The sequence below is a fragment of the Saccopteryx leptura genome, chromosome 2 (genome assembly GCF_036850995.1).
Source record: "Saccopteryx leptura isolate mSacLep1 chromosome 2, mSacLep1_pri_phased_curated, whole genome shotgun sequence".
NCBI lineage: Eukaryota > Metazoa > Chordata > Mammalia > Chiroptera > Emballonuridae > Saccopteryx > Saccopteryx leptura.
This window is the reverse complement of record NC_089504.1, coordinates 28,456,098-28,477,591: the sequence shown is the minus strand read 5'-3', so window position 1 is coordinate 28,477,591 and position 21,494 is coordinate 28,456,098. Positions and strand designations below refer to the sequence as shown.

At 39.6% G+C, this 21,494-nt stretch overlaps 1 protein-coding gene across 3 annotated transcripts in view; it reads left to right on the top strand.

Moving 5' to 3' along the window:
* The window catches only part of SLC44A1 (solute carrier family 44 member 1), a 196,056-nt gene that overhangs the window by 85,959 nt on the left and 88,603 nt on the right, over window positions 1-21,494 (top strand). For all 3 annotated transcript variants that reach the window (XM_066367521.1, XM_066367520.1, XM_066367519.1), the window contains exon 4: window positions 7,279-7,415. In XM_066367521.1, the coding sequence (XP_066223618.1) occupies window positions 7,279-7,415 (137 nt within the window). The remainder of the gene's footprint in view (window positions 1-7,278; window positions 7,416-21,494) is intronic.

Here is a 21,494-nt window from a genome sequence, read left to right as displayed (position 1 = left end):
TTGGCGGTTACCTGTCAATCCAGGTCTAGGGAAATGCCCAGGTAGAAGGTAGCTGTGGTGTTTGGAGTTCACTTACTTCTTCGGAGGTTGGGGAGGTGCCTGCTTAGGGCTTTCTTTAACAACTGCTGCCTCTTTCTCAGGATTCTTTTTGCATTTTCCTCATTAGGATTGGGGAGGCAGTGGGAAAGGGGGACCTCGCAGCCCCCCACCTCCTGGGTCTGCTTTCCCACATGTCCCTTCAGTCCTTTTCTTCTGTCCTCAGGACTGTCCTACAGTCTGGGGGCATTGTGAGCACGGTACACGTCTCTCAGCCACTGTCCAGAGTTACAATTTTAACGACAACTTGCTGCTCTCAACTTGTTCCTCTCTTCCCCCTCAACTCTGTTCCATAAAGTGGAGGGCCAGCCCAGTTGTTGTTGGTTAGGTGTTGCAGTTAGCTGGGTTGGGTTAGTTTGGGTTTTAACGATGTGAGTGTGCCTGTCCCCAAGCTCTGACTTTGTCCATAGCCCTTCGTGGGCATTTGGGCGCCATCCCGAGAGGTGACTGGAACTGTCTAGCTCAGGGGTCCCCAAACTTTTTACTCAGGGGGCCAGTTCACTGTCCCTCAGACTGTTGGAGGGTCGGACTATAAAAAAAAACTATGAACAAATCCCTATGCACACTGCACATATCCTATTTTAAAGTAAAAAAAAACAAAACAGGAACAAATACAATATTTAAAAATAAAGAACAAGTAAATTTAAATCAACAAACTGACCAGTATTTCAATGGAAACTATGGGCCTGCTTTTGGCTAATGAGATGGTCAATGTGCTCCTCTTACTGACCACCAATGAAAGAGGTGCCCCCTCTGGAGGTGTGGCGGGGGCCGGATAAATGATCTCAGGGGGCCGCATGCGGCCCGCGGGCCGTAGTTTGGGGACCCCTGGTCTAGCTGATGCCCACATGAAGTGGAAGAGGCCTTCTCTTGGCCAGATTCCACTGTGGGTGGCGTACAGATCCCAGCTCTCTGCAGTCTGTTGAGCAATAGCAGACGCCTCTGCTAGGCCGTCATGCTTTCCCTTTTGGTATAATTCACCGACGGTACCACACTCCGTAGAAAGGGGCTATAAATTGTAAATTGATATAAGGTAATAATTGGAAAAGTGACCGGACTCCGTTTTTACTTCCCCTCTGGGGAAAGCACGCGTCAGGAATCACGAAAGCAGAAGGCGACGGAGGGATGTGCCCGCTAGCTTCCCTGCTTTCGTGCTGCCACCCTGATTAGAGGGGAGAGCAGCCAAATTCTGCAGGAGGTGTCCAGCAGACCTAGTATCTGCTTGCCACCTTTTGCTCCAGAAAGCCCTGCCGCAGAGAGTTGCCATGGCAGCAGGAGGCAATTCAATAGCAAGGGCTGGTCTCCGGAGGAGCGCTGCTGGTGCCAGCCTTACCCTCTCTGGCCTTCCACCCAAGGGGCAGGCTCTGCCTGCCCATCACTGTGCCACGGCCATTGGAAAGCACATTGCCTAATGGAATAGAACTGGTAAGATCCTCTAGGTTCTAAGGACAGCCACCTCTTCTGTCCCCTGCTTCTCCTTGTCACATAGCTCTTTGATGTTCCTTCTATCCTGTAGTCTACTTTATCAAATTATTTGCAGTTTCTCAGTGAAGCTCTTTCATGTTTCCATGCTTTTACACACGCAGTTTTCTCTGCCTAGAATGCTCCCTTTCCTGCCTGTCTCAAAAATTCCTACTCATTTTCAAACTGTGGCTTAGATCCTGCCTCCTGCTCCATTATGCTTCCTTTAACCCCCTAGCCTTTGCGCAGGACTGCACTGTGTCCTCTGCCCTCTCAGCCTGGCCACAGAGCACACGAGTTTGAAATGACTCTGTGTTTTGTTTTGTTTTGTTTTGTTTTGTGACAGAGACAGAGAGGGAGACAGATAGGGACAGACAGGAAGAGAGATGAGAAGCATCAGTTCTTTGTTGCAGCTCCTTAGTTGTTCATTGATTGCTTTCTCATATGTGCCTTGTCCGGGGCTCCAGCAGAACGAGTGATCCCTTGCCCAAGCCAGTGACCTTGGGCTCAAACCTGGGTCCTCCGTGTCCCAGTCCGACACTCTATCCGCTGCACCACCGCCTGGTCAGGCAACTCTGTACTTTTGTCTCTTCTTCTCTGGACTGTGAGTTACCTACATTCAAGAACTGCATTCTTTATGAATTTTATATTCCCAGGTCCTTGCCCAGGAGTGGGCTCCTCATAAACACTTTGTATTGTTTATTGAATGAATAAGGTTTTCCTATCCATCCTATTTAGTCCTCATCCCACAGAGAGAACAGCCCTGTATGTCCAGGAAGGGCTTCACCTACTCTGGAGTCCTAGAGGATTGACTCAATTTAATCAGCTGGCTTGATAGGTCTATAACTGACTTTCCACGGCATTTTATTCTCACTTTCCAGTTTGAATTGGCATGGCTTGTGGTGGAAAGGGAGTGAGTCTCCTTAGGGTTCAAGTCAGTTGCCCAATTTGTAAGTCTTGGCTCCTTCTGGTTGAATTAGGATGTTTTGGGCCATTGGAAATCTTGCTTCCGGCATGTTGTCAGTTTGGGTCAAATAAATTTTAAAAAATAAAAATAAAAGATTAGGCCCTGGCTGGTTGGCTCAGCGGTAGAGCGTCGGCCTGGCGTGCGGGGGGACCCGGGTTCGATTCCCGGCCAGGGCACATAGGAGAAGCGCCCATTTGCTTCTCCACCCCACCCCCTCCTTCCTCTCTGTCTCTCTCTTCCCCTCCCGCAGCCAAGGCTCCATTGGAGCAAAAAGATGGCCCGGGCGCTGGGGATGGCTCCTTGGCCTCTGCCCCAGGCGCTAGAGTGGCTCTGGTTGCCGCAGAGCGACCCCCCGGAGGGGCAGAGCATCACCCCCTGGTGGGCAGAGCGTCGCCCCTGGTGGGCATGCCAGGTGGATCCCGGTCGGGCGCATGCGGGAGTCTGACTGACTGTCTCTCCCCGTTTCCAGCTTCAGAAAAGAAAGAAAAAAAAAGAAAGAAAAAAGAAAAAAAAAAAGATTAGGATGTATAAGGATAGTGGCTAAGATGCTTTTTGGCCCAGAGTAAATTCTTGGTAAATCTTGCTTTTCTTTACCTTGCTTTATATTCCATGAAGAAATAGAAAGCAACCTAGAAGTTCAAACTAGTTTCTAGTCTTGAACCTTCTCTAGCGTCTTTATCTGCATCAGATTATTCAGTGTTATCTTCTTGCTCTGAGCACCGCTGTAAAGGTCACCCTTCCTGTGCCTCTTGTCCCATGTCCTGAGCTTTTGTTGTCTCATTGCCCTGTTTTCATCTTTGGTGTATTTGTCCCTTGGAGTCCACTTCATAGATAAACATTTTATTTAGATATCTCTCCTTTCCTGCCTTTTTGGGAATAACTTGTCATTGCATTTCAGGAATTTCAATTTAAGATGAATTTACTTTTTTCTCCCCTTCAATAATTCCCAGAAACCACCTCAACTATAGTATGTTATTTCTTTGTTTTTTCCTTTTCTTGTTTGTTTTCTTATTTTATTTTATTTTATTTTTTCTGTCTTTTCTTTATTATTCTGACTGCAATATATATTCATGTACCTTAACTGCCATCCTGTATAACAGGAGTCGGGAACCTTTTTGGCTGAGAGAGCCATGAATGCCACATATTTTAAAATGTAATTCCATGAGAGCCATACAATGACCCGTGTATGTTACACATTATCCAATAAAAATTTGGTGTTGTCCCGGAGGACAGCTGTGATTGGCTCCAGCCATCCGCAACCATGAACATGAGCGGTAGGAAATGAGTGGATTGTAATACATGAGAATGTTTTATATTTTTAACGTTATTATTTTTTTTATTAAAGATTTGTCTGCGAGCCAGATGCAGCCAACAAAAGAGCCACATCTGGCTCGCGAGCCATAGGTTCCCGGCCCCTGCTGTATAATGTTTGCTTGATAGTTTAGTCCAAGCATTTTCTTCATTCCCCTTAATGTTTTGAGATCAAAGCTTGCTTAGGCTGTTTTGTTTTGCAATTCTCTTTGCAGGTATGGTCTTCTCAATGTCATGTGATCATGCTGTGTGCGGGTTGTATATCCCAGTGCCTGCGGGCATCTAGGTGCTTAGTTTCTGGAGTGTTTTTTCTTGTTGCTTGTCTTCCTTAATTCCCACTTTTGGTATTTTATTCATTCCAACTCCTAAGGGATGTGAAACTTTAACAAAGTTGTTTTTTAATTTATTAATGGGGCTAGTGAGATCTATTTATTTGATGAAGATGCAATGAAAATGTACTTTTAACTTAGGTTTATGGGTTATCTATGACAGTGGGTCCCTACCCTGAAAAGAGGGGGTATTGGGGCCAAGGTGTATAAGAAGAGCGACCTGAGATGCATTTTCAGAATTCATATGCCCCATCCCTCTCCTGGCTGTTTGCCTGCTGGCAGAGTGAGGTAGGCTGGGAGTCTTAAGGGACATTTCTAGAATGTTTCATAGCCTCTCACCTGGTGACTGTCACCCTCTCAGTTGGGAAACACTCATCTGTAGATTTGTTAGTTATAATAATCTGGTCTGCCAATGTAATGCATATTTGAGAGTTGGGTATTGGTTTAATTCCACAAAAATTAAATTCCCACATCATTTTGTTTGAAGTGAAAACTGAATGTAAGGATTTTCTTGCCTGAGTAAGGGCATTTCAGATCAAAACGCAAGAAAATGTGGTTTTAATGAATCATAACTTTGTTTGATACAAGCACTTTTCTTACTCTGAAATACTTAGTTAAATACTAATTAGTTAAAATATAACTACTTAAAAACATGTTACCATGAATTGGATAAACTTTAGAATGCTGGAAACAATAGCAAAGTTAACACAGAACAGTTAAAGTTATTAATTGTGTTTGCAGGAAATATTTTGAGAATAGAGTAGATTAGATGCAGAATGAAACCCATAATCTGAAAGACTTGATTTGAATTTGTGCTTTGGCACCTGTTAGCTTTAGGGGCTGGTGTACTTCCTCCCTCCAGGTCTCAGTTTTATCTTCTACGGGATGGTGATGGCTTCTGTCTCATCAAGTTATTGTGAGGATCAAATAAAGTAATGTGTGTCAGTTTCTGGCACCCAAACATCCAATCAGTGTTAATATAATCGGAATCTAATGCCTATAAATTATTTAAAACATTGTGTGTGTGCACACATGTGTTACATGAATGTGACTTTGAACATGTGAAATGTGTAAGGAGTTGACTGTGTTCTTAGACGGTGGAGATATGTGATGGTTTTGAGTGTAATGATTTATGTATGTGAGTGTATTTCCTGAGGATATTGTTTAAAATTGTCTACCAACAAATTCAATTTAAAAATAAATGAAAGGCTTCAGGCAAAAAAAGGGAGGGGTTAATATAGTGTCTGGTGCATAGTAAGTACTTGATAAATGTTGGCTACCATTATTTTTATTTTTATTGTTGATTGTAGATTATTATTGGTGGTGGTGGTAAATAATTCAAAGGTTTTATGACACCTTCCTCAAGGATCTGAGTGTTCTCTGGCCAGGGGCTGGCTTTGTGTGGTTCATTAAACAAGGTCCCAGGCATGGGCATGCAGAATAAGATGTATGAGACAGATGCAGGGAGAGTTCGAAGGGCAATGATTGTGTCCTCACAAGGGTTGCCAAAAAGTTTTCTCTGTGCGCTGGTTTCTTGTCATCAGCCACAGGAGCAGTCCATGAATCCCACTTCCAGACCACATCTTTCTGCCTCGCTTCTTTTCTTGCCTTTTATCTATGTAGAGCATTAATGGTATTGGAGTCACTAACAGGGGTACAAAAAAGTTATTTGCTTTTTAGTTTGGTGGTTTGTAGCTTATATCTGCATTTCATCCTGAGTTCCCGGACCCCTGCTTCACTGAAGGATGTGATGTTAAGTGATACTTACTACACCTGCCAAGGCCTCTCTGTCCCCCCCCCCCCCTCATATACACACATGTCCTTTTCTTTAATTTAATTTTTTTCTAGTATCCCTTTATATTGTCTGTCCCCACACATGTATTGACTTTATATTTTTTATTTAAATTTATTGGGGGTAACATTGCTTAATAAAATTATATAGGTTTAAATTGACTCTATATTTTTGCTTTTTAGTTTTCTCACCTAATTCTTACATTTTGTTATATTTCCTGATTTGGGTCATAGTCTGTATAGCAACAGAGTTTTAACAGTATGAGAAAGACTATTGGCAGAAGCATGATTTTATGGAACTATCCGTGGAGCCAGCAGCGTTGAGCCCAGGGTTGGGGGCTCTTTAGCTGTTGTCATGCATGAGAACACTGCTGCTTGTGCCTCCTCGCTTGAGCCAGTAGTATTAGACTTTGCCGATCTCAGTTAACAAAGTTTGGCTCTTACTTTCTTTTTGAGCAAATGGTAGTAACATCTGCAATATTTTTCACTTCTTTTACTTGATAACATTAAAAAAAACCTTTTAATGTAGTTTCTAACTGATCTTCCTTTTTCTAAAATATAAATATGCAGTATACAAAAGGGGTAATTTGCAATTTGTGGATTATTTGGATTATATGAAATGGACCATTTTAATAAATAATGTCTATTATACTTATTAATTTAAAAGTAATTTTCATTCTTTCTAGGCAATGGAAAGTCTAAAAAGTAAAGAAAATTAAAATTACTTTATTCTAATACCCAGAGATGACTGTAGTTAAAAAGTTGGTATATTTCCCTCTGGTCTTCATTCAACTTTATAATTTAATTTTATAAGGCATTTTTATGTTCATGTATTCACTAGCTAAAGTTTTACATGTTGTTTTATAATTAGACATTTTATACATGATTCTATATTCATTAACTAAAGATTACATACATATAAACTACAATTCATGTTCTATAGCAGTATTGGGATATTCCAGTAAGTTTTTAGTACAAGTTTGACAAAAAAATAAAAACTAAAATCAATTATTTTAAAAACTAAAATAGATTATTTCTAATTACAAAATACAAAAATAACAAAAATTTAAATATTAGAAAAATTGATCATGAAAAATATGCCTCCCATAATTCCTTCATCCCTGATTTTATCAGTATATTTATAAGCAACTATTCTTTTAAAAATCTATCTGCAATTAGATTTGCAAAATGCTCAAGCATCTATGATTAAATTCGTGAAGGAAGATGGAATAGATGTTTTTTGCTTTTAGGCTGAGTTCGATTTGCAGTGAACCAGAATGTGTTTTGTGAAATAGTCTCTCAGTATTTTTCTCCATGCTTTAGGTATGTATTCTTTTTGGATCCATGCAATCTGGACTTGATTAACCGGAAGATCAAGTCGGAAGCACTGTGTGTAGCAGCATGTCCGACACAAGAACTGAAAACCCTGAGTGATGTTCAGAAGTTTGCAGAGATAAATGGTAAGACTTGAGTTCATCTGAGTCTACACCCAGTCAGTTATTCTCACTGTTAAATATGTATGTTTGCATTCTAATGTAAATTTGCCCTGGTATTAAAAAAAGGATCAAAAGAGCCTTAAAAAGAAAAGAGAACTGAAAGTACTTTTGGACTTCCATGATTAAAAAACATTGTTATAGTCACCTAGGGAGCTTGTTAAAACTCCAGATTGCTGGGCCCCACCCAGAAAAATTCTGACTGAGTAGGTCTTTGGACTCTGGAAATTTGTGTTTTTAACAAATGTCTAAGGTGATTTTGATGTATCCTGTTTGAGTATTTGGGAATTACTAGACTACTCCAGGTAAAATTGGGTATGGAGGGGTGTTTCTTTCTAAGTATTAAATTAAAAGTATTTCGACTAGTACATTTATTTTTACCCCTGGATAACAATGTAATAAATGTCTATTACAGGAAATTAGAAAGATTCACAGAAAACAATAATGAAGTAAAAACTAAAGTTCCACCATTTTTCAGTGATACGGTGTATATAATTTTGTGTTTTGCCTTTTAAATTTTGTGTTATGTCTTAACCATTTTTCTAAGAAGGAATATTTGAGGTCTGTGGTTAAACATGGGAGTTAGTTCAGAAAACAAGCATAGTCAATTTCCTGAACTAGGCTTTGTTCTCTTGGGTTTCCGACCTCTAGGTGATGTTCTTAGCTGCATATGACTGACCTAACATCCCATCAGAGAATTTTTTAACCTCTTTTTTGCGGGAGGCCACATACTGATAGCCCCCAAAGCCTGTGCTTTTGAACTTCCATGAAGTTTCACATTTGTATTTTGTGTGTAGGAAACCTCAGAGCTGCCTCAGTCCTGCCCAAATGCACAGGTTAGTGTCTTAGCACAAGGGTTTGACTCAGATATAACTTCTAGCTGGGTGGAGAAGCAGCCTCAGGATATAACTATACATATCCTAGCATGGCGGTAGTCATTCGGGTGGGGCTGCTAGCTGTCTGAAGGTAGAAACACTTTGGAATGGCAGTATTCCTGCCACCGCTAAATGCCCTCAGCATTAGATAGTGGGAAGAGCATGGCATTCACTTGGCGCTGGATTCTAATTCTGCTTCTGTTAACTGACTGGCTCTGTTATGAAGGACAGAAGTTGTAGCCTCTCTGAGCCTAGATTTCTTCATCTGATAGACTGTAGATTTAAAATAATGCCCCTCTAATAGGTTGTTGTAGGGATTAAATGAGATGATGGGTGAGGAATACTGGACATTTGGTGGGCACTTAATGGAGAGATATCAACTGCTCTTTAAGATGTCATTTTCTTACTTTTCTCCCCTCCTTCCCTCCCTCCCTCCCTCCCTCCCTCCCTCCCTCCCTCCCTTCCTTCCTTCCTTCCTTCCTTCCTTCCTTCCTTCCTTCTTTTTTTCTTTCCTTTTTTCTTTCCATCCTTATTTCTTTCCTTCCTTCCTTCCTTCCTTCTTTCCTTCCTTCCTTCCTTCCTTCCTTCCTTCCTTCCTTCCTTCCTTCCTTCCTTCCTTCCTTCCTTCCTTCCTTCCTTCCCTCCTTCCGCAAAAGAAGAGATAGTGTGACAGACTCTCACATGTGCCCCAGCCAGGATCCACCCAGCAAACCCATCTGGGGCCTGTGCTCAAGTACCAAGCTATATTTAGTCCCTGAGGCCTGTGCTCAGATCAGCCGAGCTATCCTCAGTGCCTGGGGCCACACATGAACCTATTGAGCCAGTGGCTGTGGGAGGGAAAGAGGGGAAGAAGGAGAAAAGGGAGAGAAGCAGATGGTTGTTTCTTCTGTGTGCCCTGACCGGGAATCAAGCCCAGGACATCCAAATGCTGGGCCAATGCTCTAGCTACTGAGCCACCAGCCAAGACCAAGATGTCATTTTCTATTCCCACATAATATCCTCAGATGTGTTGAGGTGCTGAGCCTGATACCATAACTGTCAGCTTTGCCATTATCAGGTTTTTTAGGGACGGATACCTTGTTCTTTGAGGGTTTTTCTAAAATCGCAGATAATGTGAGCATCTTTATTATATGCGGCTTAAGTGTCTGTTTGTCGCCGATAGCTTATTGGTTGCTTGCGTAACTGTACTAGCCAATGGGATGAAGTTGCCACGGCTGAACGCAAATTGAGCAGGTCAGGGGGAAGGTGAACATTTGTTTGCATTGGCAAACATCTGCTTTTGAAACAATTTAAGACTGAACGCAAATTGAGCGTGTCAGGGGGAAGGTGAACATTTGTTTGCATTGACAATCATCTGTTTTACATAAAAACTACGTCTTAACATAATTTCTTTTAAGAATGCCTCCTAGAAAATACAGCACTGAAGAGGAGAGAAAAGGAGCTAAAGCTGCACAAAAATGGCTTTCTCGACAAAAAGAAACCACTGAGCAGAGAAAGATAAGGCTTGCTTCAGTCGCAGAGCAAATGCGTCTTTCTCGGCAAAATGAGACTGATGAGCATAGAGAAACAAGGCTTGCCTCAGATGCAAGACAAAAAAGCCTGTCTCGACAAAATGAGTCCCTTGAACAAAGGCAGGAGAGAAATGCAAAAAAACGACAGAGTAATGCTGACCGAAACGCAAAAAGGATTAAAACATATTTAAATCACCTTTATTTATTGAGCTAGCGGTGGCTCTTAAGAAATGTACCGCCAGTGGTTTCCTTCATTGCACTCTACTTTAAGCAATTAAGCAAGTAGAAGGGGGAAACCCCGTGGGGCACTAAGCAAAGGGGCGTCCTCGCCGCCTGCCCTGGGTAATTCAGTTTGAATTAGCAGACACCTTTGCACAAATCATTTTAATTACAATTTATAATATCTAGAACAGCGGTCATTTTGTATGACCGCCGGGCTTTCTAGTATACAGTATACTCTGGGACATGGTGTCATTGAGTGGTTTAGGAGTATGAGCTCTCAAGCTTGATTATCTGGGTTCAGTATTGGTCCTTCCACTTAATAGCTGTGAGATCTTGGGCAAGTTACTTGATCTCACCATGCCTAAGTTTCCCCATCTGAGAAATAGGGATATTGCATGTACCTAAACCACCTCATAGTGCTGCTATGAGGAGTTAATACATGAAGAATAGTAAGAACAGTGCCTGGGCGAGTAGTACGTTGCTAAAAAAAGAAAGGTGTTGGATACTACTGTCATAATATTATTTCACCATGGAATGTAATAGTCTTCCTGCCTCCAGTCTCTCTCTGCTTCTCGCTTTCTTACTGTTGCCGTATTAATATTCCTAGAGCTTCAGTCATGTTAATCCCTTGCTCAGAAATCAGTGATAAAAATAATACAATGAAAGTCTCTATGGCTTACCCTGGCATTTAAGGCTATGATATAGAGTTGGATGATCTTCTCACATGTTCTCTTGAACCCTGCTGGATATGTGTCATGAGCCCTGGAATCTGATATGTGGTCTGGAAGGTCGGAAGAGAGCTAGTTCCTTGTTGGCTGTGTTCCCTGCTGTGTTGGCCCATAGGGAAGAAACGCCCGTGCCGCCCTGCTGGCCTGCTCTGTCTCCAGGCCAGTATCCTTCTAGTGATATGACACTGAGTATAGCCTATTAAGGCCCTTTTAAGAAGACACTTCTGGTGAGTTTCGCAGCCTTGTATTTCCCACAGTGCCTTGCACAAAGTAGGTGTTCAAGCATATTCATGAATAAACATTATTCAGAAAACAGATTTCTTAAATTGGTACCAAGCTACAGGCGTACGCAAAAGCTTTTGAGGCAGCTGTTTGCAAAATGAGTCAACAGATTAGGTATTTAAAAAGTCATGATAATGGCAATATCAAGAAGCCCAGCAATGGAAGATGGAGAAGATAATAATTTTAAAAAGCATATAGAAAAACTGTAAAATTATAATATAGAGGAAGCTTTTGGTATAGGGGCCTAAATACCTATTTAAAATTTTAATAACAACCCAAAGTTGAAGTTTCTGAATTTCTCAAAATAATCTACATTGTTCTTTGGGTTGGTAACATAAAATTGGACCTAGTAAGATTTAATTTCAGTATTGCATTTGTTACTGAGAGAATTCTTCTGTGCTTTTTGCATCATTTTTTCCCCTTTTATTTTTCCATTATTTGAGGTGCAAATAGATTTGGAAAGAACATGTAATTTTTATTGTTATCTGTGTCTACATATTGTTACAGCTGTATTTCTATTAGAAGATACACAGGCTCTTTGACCTCAAATAAATAGATCTCAATCATTAATTTCAGAGAGAAATATCTTTAAGAGATAATTTAGGTTTGAATGGGAAATTTCCATATCTATAAGAGAGAATTGTTAAAAGTCCATGCAAGAGCCCAAATGCATGAGCCACTATAAAGCTCTTAGATAAAAACAGAGAACAAAGCTTCATGACATTGGATTTGGCAATCATGTCTTATATGAAACAAAAGCACAGGCAGCAAAAGAAAAAATAGATCATTTGAACTAGATCAAAATTTAAAACTTCTGTGTACCTGCCTGACCTGTGGTGGTGCAGTGGATGGAATGTCAGCCTGGAATGCTGAGGTCGCTAGTTCGAAACCCCGGGTGTACCCCGTCAAGGCACATATGAGAAGTAACTATGAGTTGATGTTTCCCTCTCCTCTCTCCTGACTTTCTCTTTCTCTCTCCCTCCTTTCTCTAGAAGTCAATAAGTAAAGCCTTTAAAAGGAAACCAAACCTCTGTGCATCAAATGATACAACAGAGTGGCAAGACAACCCATGGGAGAAAATATTTGCAAATCTTATAAAGGGTAATATCCAAATAAGTGGTTAATATCCAGAATATATAAAGAAGCCCTACAAGTCAGCAGCAACAACAAAAAATAACCTAATTTTAAAATGGGCAAGGACTTAGATGGACATTTCTCTGAAGAATATATACAAATGGTGAATAATAAGGACCTGAAAAGATGCTGAACATCACTAATCACAAGGGAAATGCAAATCAAAACCACAGTGAGATGCCACCTCACACCCAATAGGGTGTCTATTATCAGAAACAACAACAACAAAAACCCACAATACAGAAAATAACAAGTGTTCATGAGGATCTAAAGAAATTTGAATAGTATCAGTAGGAATGCAAAATGGTGCATCAACTATGGAAAAACAGTATGGGGTTCCTCAAAAAATTAAAAATAGTGTTAACGCAGAGGATTTTTTGGTCAGTGAAAATACTCTAATGATGGATACATTGGGCCATGCCCATAAAATATACAACACCAAGAGTGAACCCTGAGGTAAACTATAAACTTTGGGTGGTTATGGTGTGTCAGTATTGGTTCATCAGTTGTATCAAATGTACCATTCTGGTGGGGGATGGTGACAGGAGGCAACGCAGGAGGTATATGGGAAAAAATCTCTGCATCTTCCTCTCAATTTTACTGTAAAACTAAAACTTCTCTGAAAAATAGAATTCTTTAAAAAAAATTACTAAATGATCCAGAAATGTTGTTTTTGGTGTATATCCAAAAGAATTGACAAGAGGATTTTGAAGATATATTTGCAGGCTTCTTTCTATTGCAGCATTATTCTGTCAAGAGTTAGGAGCAGTCTAAATGTCCAGTGATGAATGAATAGATAAAGAAAATATGTATATACTTACAATGGAATACTAGTCAGCTTTAAAAAAATAAGGAAATCTTGTTACATGCTACAACATGCATGAACCTTAAGGACATTATGCTAGGTAATATATATATATAAACCAATCACAAAAATTGCATGACTCTACATATATGAGGTATTTAAAATAGTCAATCTCTTGGAAAGGAGAATGGTGGTTGCCAGGGGCTGAGGAGATGGGGAGATGGGAAGATGATGTTCAGTGGGTATAAAGTTTCAGTTTTGCAAAATGGAAAAATTCTAGAGATCTGTTGCACAGTGTGCAGATAGTTAACACTACTATACTATACTATACGCTTAAAAGTGGTTAAGACAATCCATTTTGTTTTTTTTTTAATTTTTATTAATTTTAATTTAATGTGTTAACATGGATTCAAGTGTTCCACTCAATATAACACCCTCACCCTGTGTCTCCCATTATACCCCCATGCCCCCCTCCACCTAACTCCCTCCCCTGCTTCCCTCTGAGATTTCCTGTCCTGTTATCATATCTCTGTGTTATGTATATATAATTTCACTAATCCCTTCACCTTCTCTGATCCCATCCCCTCATCCTCCTTCCCTCTGACAGCTGTCCCTCTGCTCCCTGTGACCCCGCCTCTGCCTCTATTCCGTACCTCAGTTCACTTTGTTTATTAGATTCCACAGATAAGTGAGATCATATGATATTTGCCTTTCTCTGCCTGGCTTATTTCACTTAGCATAATAGTCTCCAGGTCCATCCATGCCATCACAAAAGGTAAGATTCCCTTTTTCACAGCTGCTTAGTATTCCATTGTATATTTGTACCACAGCTTTTTAATCCACTTGTCCACTGATGGACACTTGGGCTGTTTCCAGATCTTGGCTATTGTAAACATGCTGCAATAAACATGGGGCTGCATTTCTTCTTATGAATCAGTGATTTGGTGTTCTTAGGATATATTCCTAGAAGTGGGATAGCTGGGATTAAAGGCAGTTCCATTTTTAATTTTTTGAGGAAACGCAATACTGTTTTCCACAGAGGCTGCACCAGTCTGCATTCCCACCAGCAATGCAGGAGGGTTCCCTTTTCTCCACATCCTCGCCAGCACTTATTGTGTGTTGAATTGTTAGTGACCACCATTCTGACTGATGTGAGGTGATATCTCATTGTGGTTTTAATTTGCATTTCTCTGATGATTAGTGTTGCATGTTTTTACCACGATTTTTTTTTTTGGGGGGGGAAAGGATATTTTGACACATGTTACAATATGGATGAACTTTGAGGATATGATGTTAGTGGAAAAAGCCAGTTATAAAAGGACAAGTACTGTATGATTCCCCATACATGAGGTACTTATAATGGTCAAGTTTATAGAGACAGAAAGTAGAATGGTGGCAGCCCGGGCTATCGGGAGAGAGGAATGAGAAGTTGTTGTGTATGAATAAAGAGTTTAAATTTTACAAGATATGAAGAATTTTGGAGATGGATGGTGGTGATGGTTTCACAGCAGTGTGAACGTACATAGTGCTACTGAACTGTACATTATAACATGGTTAAGACAGCAGTGTGAACGTACATAGTGCTACTGAACTGTACATTATAACATGGTTAAGATGGTAAATATTTGTCATGTGTATTTTACCACAATTAAAACATTCATGAAAAAGACTGATAGTAAGCTTTTCAATGATAATTTTAAACCTTATTTCAAAATGCAAGGTAAAATAATGCTTTTCTTACCAGAATGAAAAAATAAGTCCTAAGTTTCCATGACAATATTTGAAAGTACTTTTTAGTACTTAAAACCATCTATTCATGTGAACTATTACCTTACAAATTATTTAACATTTTTATAAAGGAAAACTATTGGTTCCTGTAGTAAGAAATGCACTCATGCCTGACCAGGCAGTGGTGCAGTGGATAGAGCATCGAACTGGGATGTGGATGACCCAGGTTTGAGACCCTGAGGTTTTGCGGGTTCATCCAGCTTGAGTGCAGGGTTGCTGGCTTCATCATGGGATCATAGACATGACCCCATGGTCGCTGGCTTGAACCTAAGGTCTCTGGCTTGAGCCCAACATTGCTGGCTTGAGCAAGGGGTCACTTGCTCTGCTATAGTCCGCCGGTCAAGGCACATATGAGAAAGCAATCATTGAACAACTAAGGAGACTAAGGAGCTGCAACGAAGAATTGATGCTTCTCTTCTCTCTCCCTTCCTGCCTGTCTGTCCCTATTTATTCCTCTCTCTGTCTCTCTCTCTCAGTCACACACACACACACACACACACACACACACACACACACACGGAAATGCATTCATTAGACAAATAAAATATTTCCTCAACTCTTTGGGTTTTTTTGGACAAGAAAGAAGAGTTATTTTCTTTGACACTTAAATGTGTGGACCATTCTGTTAAGTAACTTAAGTGTGTGGACCGTTCTATATAGTAGTCTGTTTAACTAGAATAGAAAGACTGGAAGAAATAGCTGCAGTTTAGATTGGTTATGTCGGGATGCTTAGAAAGGCAAGCAGAGGAATTTAGATGAATATAAAAGTATAAGTTTTTGTACACGAGTTGGGTGGTAGGTGTACAAACGTATATTTTGTCATGATTTATAATTGACATATGACACAAATACCATAACTATATGATGCTAGGGAATAAAACAATTTAAAAATTGCTTTTAAAAAATTAAAGTTGCCAAATAACCACAAGGATTCAGCATTAAACTTCTTTGTTTATCATTTTCCTGCAGTAGTGGGTGAGTTTCCTGTGGGCTAGATTAGACTCCATCCATCTCAGAATATTTCAGCCCTAGTCTAGGGCTTCACATAGTAGCTAGTCTTAAGTGTTTTTTTTGAAGGAACGATGAACTGAATTTCGCTCTTCATCTCTGTTGCCACTTAATAATTTCTCACTCTCTCCATGAGCTGTATCCTTTGCTCAATATGTATCCATGTGAGTGGCCACCAGCAGGTAAATTGTTTTAGCTTCTGTGTAACCAGAATGGCTGTGAGATCAGTTCTTTTTATTCATCTCTTCAATAATTCATCTTATTTATTCATTCATCTCTGCTGCGCATACTCTCCAAGTGATTATTCAGACCGTTTTTTCTTTGAAGCCCTCTGGTCTCCCTTTTTCCTACCTCATTCCCTGCGGAGAATCGGAAACTGGCTGCCGCGAGCTCCCGTCCGAGTTCTTATTTTCAGCCCAGCGTGAATTCCATCAAATTTCCTTTCCTCCAATTTCCGTTGAACAGGTTTCTGTCCTCTTTATTATCATTATTGCTGAAAACTCAAATAATATGTACATTGTCGGAGGGAAAAGAATCCTTACCTCTCCGCTGCTAACTCCAGCTTTACGTGAGATTTCCGTCTCCACCCAGCCAAGCCGAGACAGGTGGAGTAGGGCCGGGAAGATAATGCCTGCTCAGGCTGGTCTCCCCCTCCTTTCTGCCTTCTCTGATTCTGGCCTGACCACCCTCTCTGGCCAGTAGGCCACCCTTCACTTGACTCCACTGCCCCATTGTTCAGTATGGGCATCTAAGTCTGAGTAGCTCAGTCAAACTTAAGCCCTGCGTTTTGTTTCCGCGTACCATTTGTTGGTACCTGCTCTGTGCATGCGCCGTGCCAGATGCTCCGCATGCCATTTTGTTCTTTCCGCTTGTGATCTAAATTCTAAACAGCAGTTTAGAAATGAGAATAACTTGTGACAGGGGCTGACAGCATGTTCTCAGTGGGTGCTATTTTACATGGAGTTCCTTATTAACTTTTGCATTATTCCTGTCAAGCTATTTTATAATACATATTTTGTTTTCTGTAACATAGTAGTAAGTGGGCAGAAATTTAATTTTCTTTTTGCTTGTATTTTTCCACTTATAGCTTGTAAAAAAAAAAAAGCACTCCCACTTAAGAGTGCTCTTTCTTTGTACTATAGTTTGTGTAAATTTAGAGAGCTTTGTGACCTGCCATTTGGCCCAAGTTCAAATTGAGTTAGAACCATGCATCTTGGCGTTTCCTCAGCGATCGTTGTTTTGCCATTGAAAACCTTAATGGATTATGTGATCTGTTTGGATAAAATTTGAGAATCTTAACAAGAGTTTTGATTATTATTATCTAGTCAGTAATAACAACCACAGAGTTAGTATGGATTCTTTTTTGGTGCAGTGAATCAAAAGATTGGACTTGATATAATTTATAATGAATGAAATGATCAACCCTAGCAACCAATTGCCTCCAAGTCAGAGACTGGTGAGGAAAATTTGATTGTTAAAAAGTGGGGAAAATTCTTCCCCAGGCAGTGGCGCAGTGGATAGAGAGTCGGACTGGGATGTGGAGGACCCAGGTTCAAAACCCAGAGGTTGCCAGCTTGAGCGCCAGCTCATCTGGTTTGAGCAAAGCTCACCAGCTTGAGCCCAAGGTCACTGGCTTGAGCAAGGGGTCACTCGCTCTGCTGTAGCCTCCGGTCAAGGCACATATGAGAAAGCAATCAATGAACAACTAAGGAGCCACAACGAAGAATTGATGCTTCTCATCTCCCTTCCTGTCTGTCCGTCCCTATCTGTCCCTCTCTCTGTCTCTGTCACAAATAAAAAAAAAAAGTGTATATATATATATATACACATTTATACACACACATATATATACACATATATACACATATATATGTGGGAAAAATTCTTACATTTGACAATACAGTTTGAACTAATTCCTCATTCTATAAATAATTAATTGGCACTCATTAAGTATGTGCCAAAGAGACAAAGTCAAGGTACTGTCCTCATATTTAAGGAACTTGCATTATAGTAGACAGCTGGATTTCTCTTTGTCCTCCACCATACCTAGTAGAAGTCTTGAACATAGATGTCCAAAATTAATTCACTCAGCAAATATTTATTTTGTGCCTAGTATGTGCCAATAGTGTCTGACATGATGTCACACCACCAGCTGGTTCATGAGTGCTTCTTGGGAGTTGCAAAGATGTCTATACTTTTCATTTGTTACTAGAATTAGAAATTTGAAATTGTCTTGCTTTCCTAGTTAGAGAAAGGAGTTAAATTGACTGAACTTCGCAATGGCAACGCAATTTATTTTTCATAATGAAAACTCCTGCATTGAGAGGTTTTGTTTTTTATTAACTATAATTTTCAAAATCATGGTTTTAAAGAAATCTTTTGCTCTTAATTTTAGGCAACCCTGCAAGTATTACTGTGATAGCACATCAAACAGAATTTTAAAGCAAGAAACATGAGCCTCTGACTTAAGCAACTTTTTGTTTTGTATTTTTGTTTTACATAACTTGGTGTTTTATACCAGTGGTTTGCAAGTAAGTGTGATTTTGCATCCTCACCCTGGGACATTTGACAATGTTAGGACATATTTGGTTGTCACACTGGGTGAGGAATCACGGGGTGGCTACTGGCATCAAGTGGGCAGAGACCAGGGATGCTTCTACCATTCCTTTGGTGCACAGCACGTCTCCCTACAACAACGAATTGCCAAGGTCGAGAAATCTTGTTTTAGACAGTATATTTTGTAGTGAATCATGAAAAGCATATGGACATTTTACATAATATGAAACACCAAAATATCGGATTTAAAATAGATATTTTTTTCTTTTTTTAAAATTAGGATGCCTATTTTATTCCACATGTGGCTTTGTGCCACAAAATATGGGTTTTAGATTATTTTGAAGGTATAAGGTCCCGGTTCCCAAAGAGCTCCCATTCTAAAATAGAAATGATATATAAAACCAACAAGTTATGAAATAATATGCTGAGCTTATCGTAGAGCTAAGCTGTATATAGCTTTGTTTGGATGAGTCAGAGGAGGTGAAGCTTGAGTAGTTTGTAGGAATACTTGTCAAAGTTGAGCACACACTCACATACCAGGTAGGAAAGGACACAGCCCATGCAGAGGGAACAGCATGTGTAAAAGCTTGGAAGCTCGTTAAATAGCAACAATTGACAGTGGTTAGTTAAGATGAGACTGGAGTTTTAGATAGAGGCATGCTTATAAGGAGGGCCTTGAAGCCAAAGTTTGGAGTTTATCCCAAGCACAGGGTTTTACTACAACGAATTCCTATTTTAAGAAGACTGTTTTGAAGGTTGTGTGCAGGATGGAGATGAGAAACCCTTTGGGAGAGTAGTTTATTGGACTCAGTAAGAGATCATGAAGGTCTGAGACAACCTCGTCAGGTCTGAGTGTCAGGACTCGGTATCTTGAATGTCTGAATGGTGTGGGGGGACAGTAGCTGAAGAAGAGAAAGGATGAGTTCCGTATTTCACCTTGGGGATTGTATGGATGGTGGAGCCATTAAGCAGGATCGAAAATGCATGGGGGGAAGCAGAGCAGATTGGGAGAGTGGGTAATAGAAATGTTTGGGGTTTTTGTTTTATTTTTTAAACATGCTGTCTTTGAGATAGCTATGGAACATACATCTTTTGTCCAGGAGCTTATTGAATACCTGTCTGATTGTAATTATTAGAAATAAATAACACAGAAGAAGCCCAGAAGTAAAGAATTTTATTTCTAAATTTGCCAGTGATTGCTCATAAGGCCTTAGAAGTATTACTTATATATTTTTTTCATCTGTAATGTTTAGAGTGTAATGATGGAAACACAGCCTCTTAGGTGAGTTATAAGTGATATTGAGCTAAAGAATAAATAACTGAATATTATAGGCATTTGAAAAATTGTAGTAGTTAAACATTCTGGAGGCTATAACAATTGTTTACTGAGATAAATGTTTATATACCAAAGTTAGGTTCCTAAGCTCATTCATTTTGATGGCATTTGAATAACATTGGCCGAGTTGCATGGATTGCCTCTAGTATGGTTTAGATAAGCTTTTTGTTTTTTGCTTTAGACTTTTCATTACTCAAGTACGGTTTCCTCCTGCTCTTTGCATTAGAAGAAAACTCTGTCTTACTGCCTATGACCAAACCTCTTGCTAATATTGCTTATATTTCTACTATTTAAAAAACAAGCAGAGAGATGCTACCTTAAAAATGTTCACTGAAAATGCATTAACTAATAAACATGAAAAGAAAAACAACTGTAGAATGTTTGCTGTTGCTGGGTTGTTTTAATGTTCTTCATTAAGGCTTCTCTGTCCATCAACCCTTGGAGCAGGAAGCAGTATAGGTTTCTTATGATTGTTATGACTAGCACATTGTAAAGACCTTTTTCCTTTAATCTATTTAGTACAGGATCTATTTAGTACTGGCCTGTGTCCCAGAATACCATCAGAGATAAGGCTATTATCCTTCCATTGAGCATTATCCTAGGAAAGTATTTATAAAATTGAACTCTGTTGCACCTGCTGACCTCCTTTTTAAAATGAAGAAAAGGATGGGGATGGAGATTACGTTCACTGAATTCAGATGAAGCGGTGTGTTTGACAGCTCTGACACCGGAGCTTTAGTTAGGGCCTTTTATATTGTGCAAATCTATTCCATCTTGGACTCTGAAAGAAATAAATTGACAATTCAGATCAGGAAGTTGATCACATTGGGTGCTCTGCAGTTATTGGCACAGTTGCTATTTTTTTTTTCTCATGTGCAGTTCTATAATAGGACTCCCAGCAATTGCAGGGATTAATCTGGAATGTTTGCTTGCCCATCGCCGCAAAATGGAATCGAGTGGCATTATCTTCACACATGAAAGATTAATTTCAAAAGGGTTAGATTTTTAATATTTTGCTAACTTAAAAAGTCATTGCAATGGAAAAGAATGCTCAAAAACAATTTCAAAACCTTAGTTTCCTATTGAGGGTGAAGAAAGAACGTAAGAAGCTGAAGAAACGTGAAGAACAGTACCAGCAACTTTCCAGCATCTCTTAACAAATATCTTACCTTGTTAAATTACTTGAATCATCTCTATGTACAATAGATGCTACATGTATTTATGCAAGTTATGCTATTACATCCCACATAATTTAAACACTTGACAAGTTGGCTGCTGGTTCGGGGGCAGCATTACTGAAGTAAATACAGGTTTTGTGGTGTTCCAAAGATTTCTTTGATTGTTGTCTGACAAGATATAAATGAAATAGGATCATTTCCAACTGTGTTGTCCCAACACATCTTTTTTTCCATATTTTGTTCTAGTTTCTTCCATATCCTCACATGATGTTTCTATAATTATTTCAGTGTTAAAACATGCCATTTTCACTTTACATTATATTTTAAACTTTTTCTGTGCTGGTACATTATAAAAGTTTGTTATTTCTATAATACATATGGAAAGCTATCCTATTTGTATTTAATAAGAAAGTATTTGACCAAACCTAGTAATCTGGTAGAAACGTCAATTAGTGAAATATGTACAGTTTACACGATAATAAAGCTGCGAGTCCTCAGTGAAGCTGGACTGTAACCTAGATCTCCTTAGTTAACAATAGCGATTGTACAATGAGCCTTACAATATTTTAGTTGTTTATTGAAAAACTAACAGGCCAGTAAAATAAGATTTATCAACAATTTGG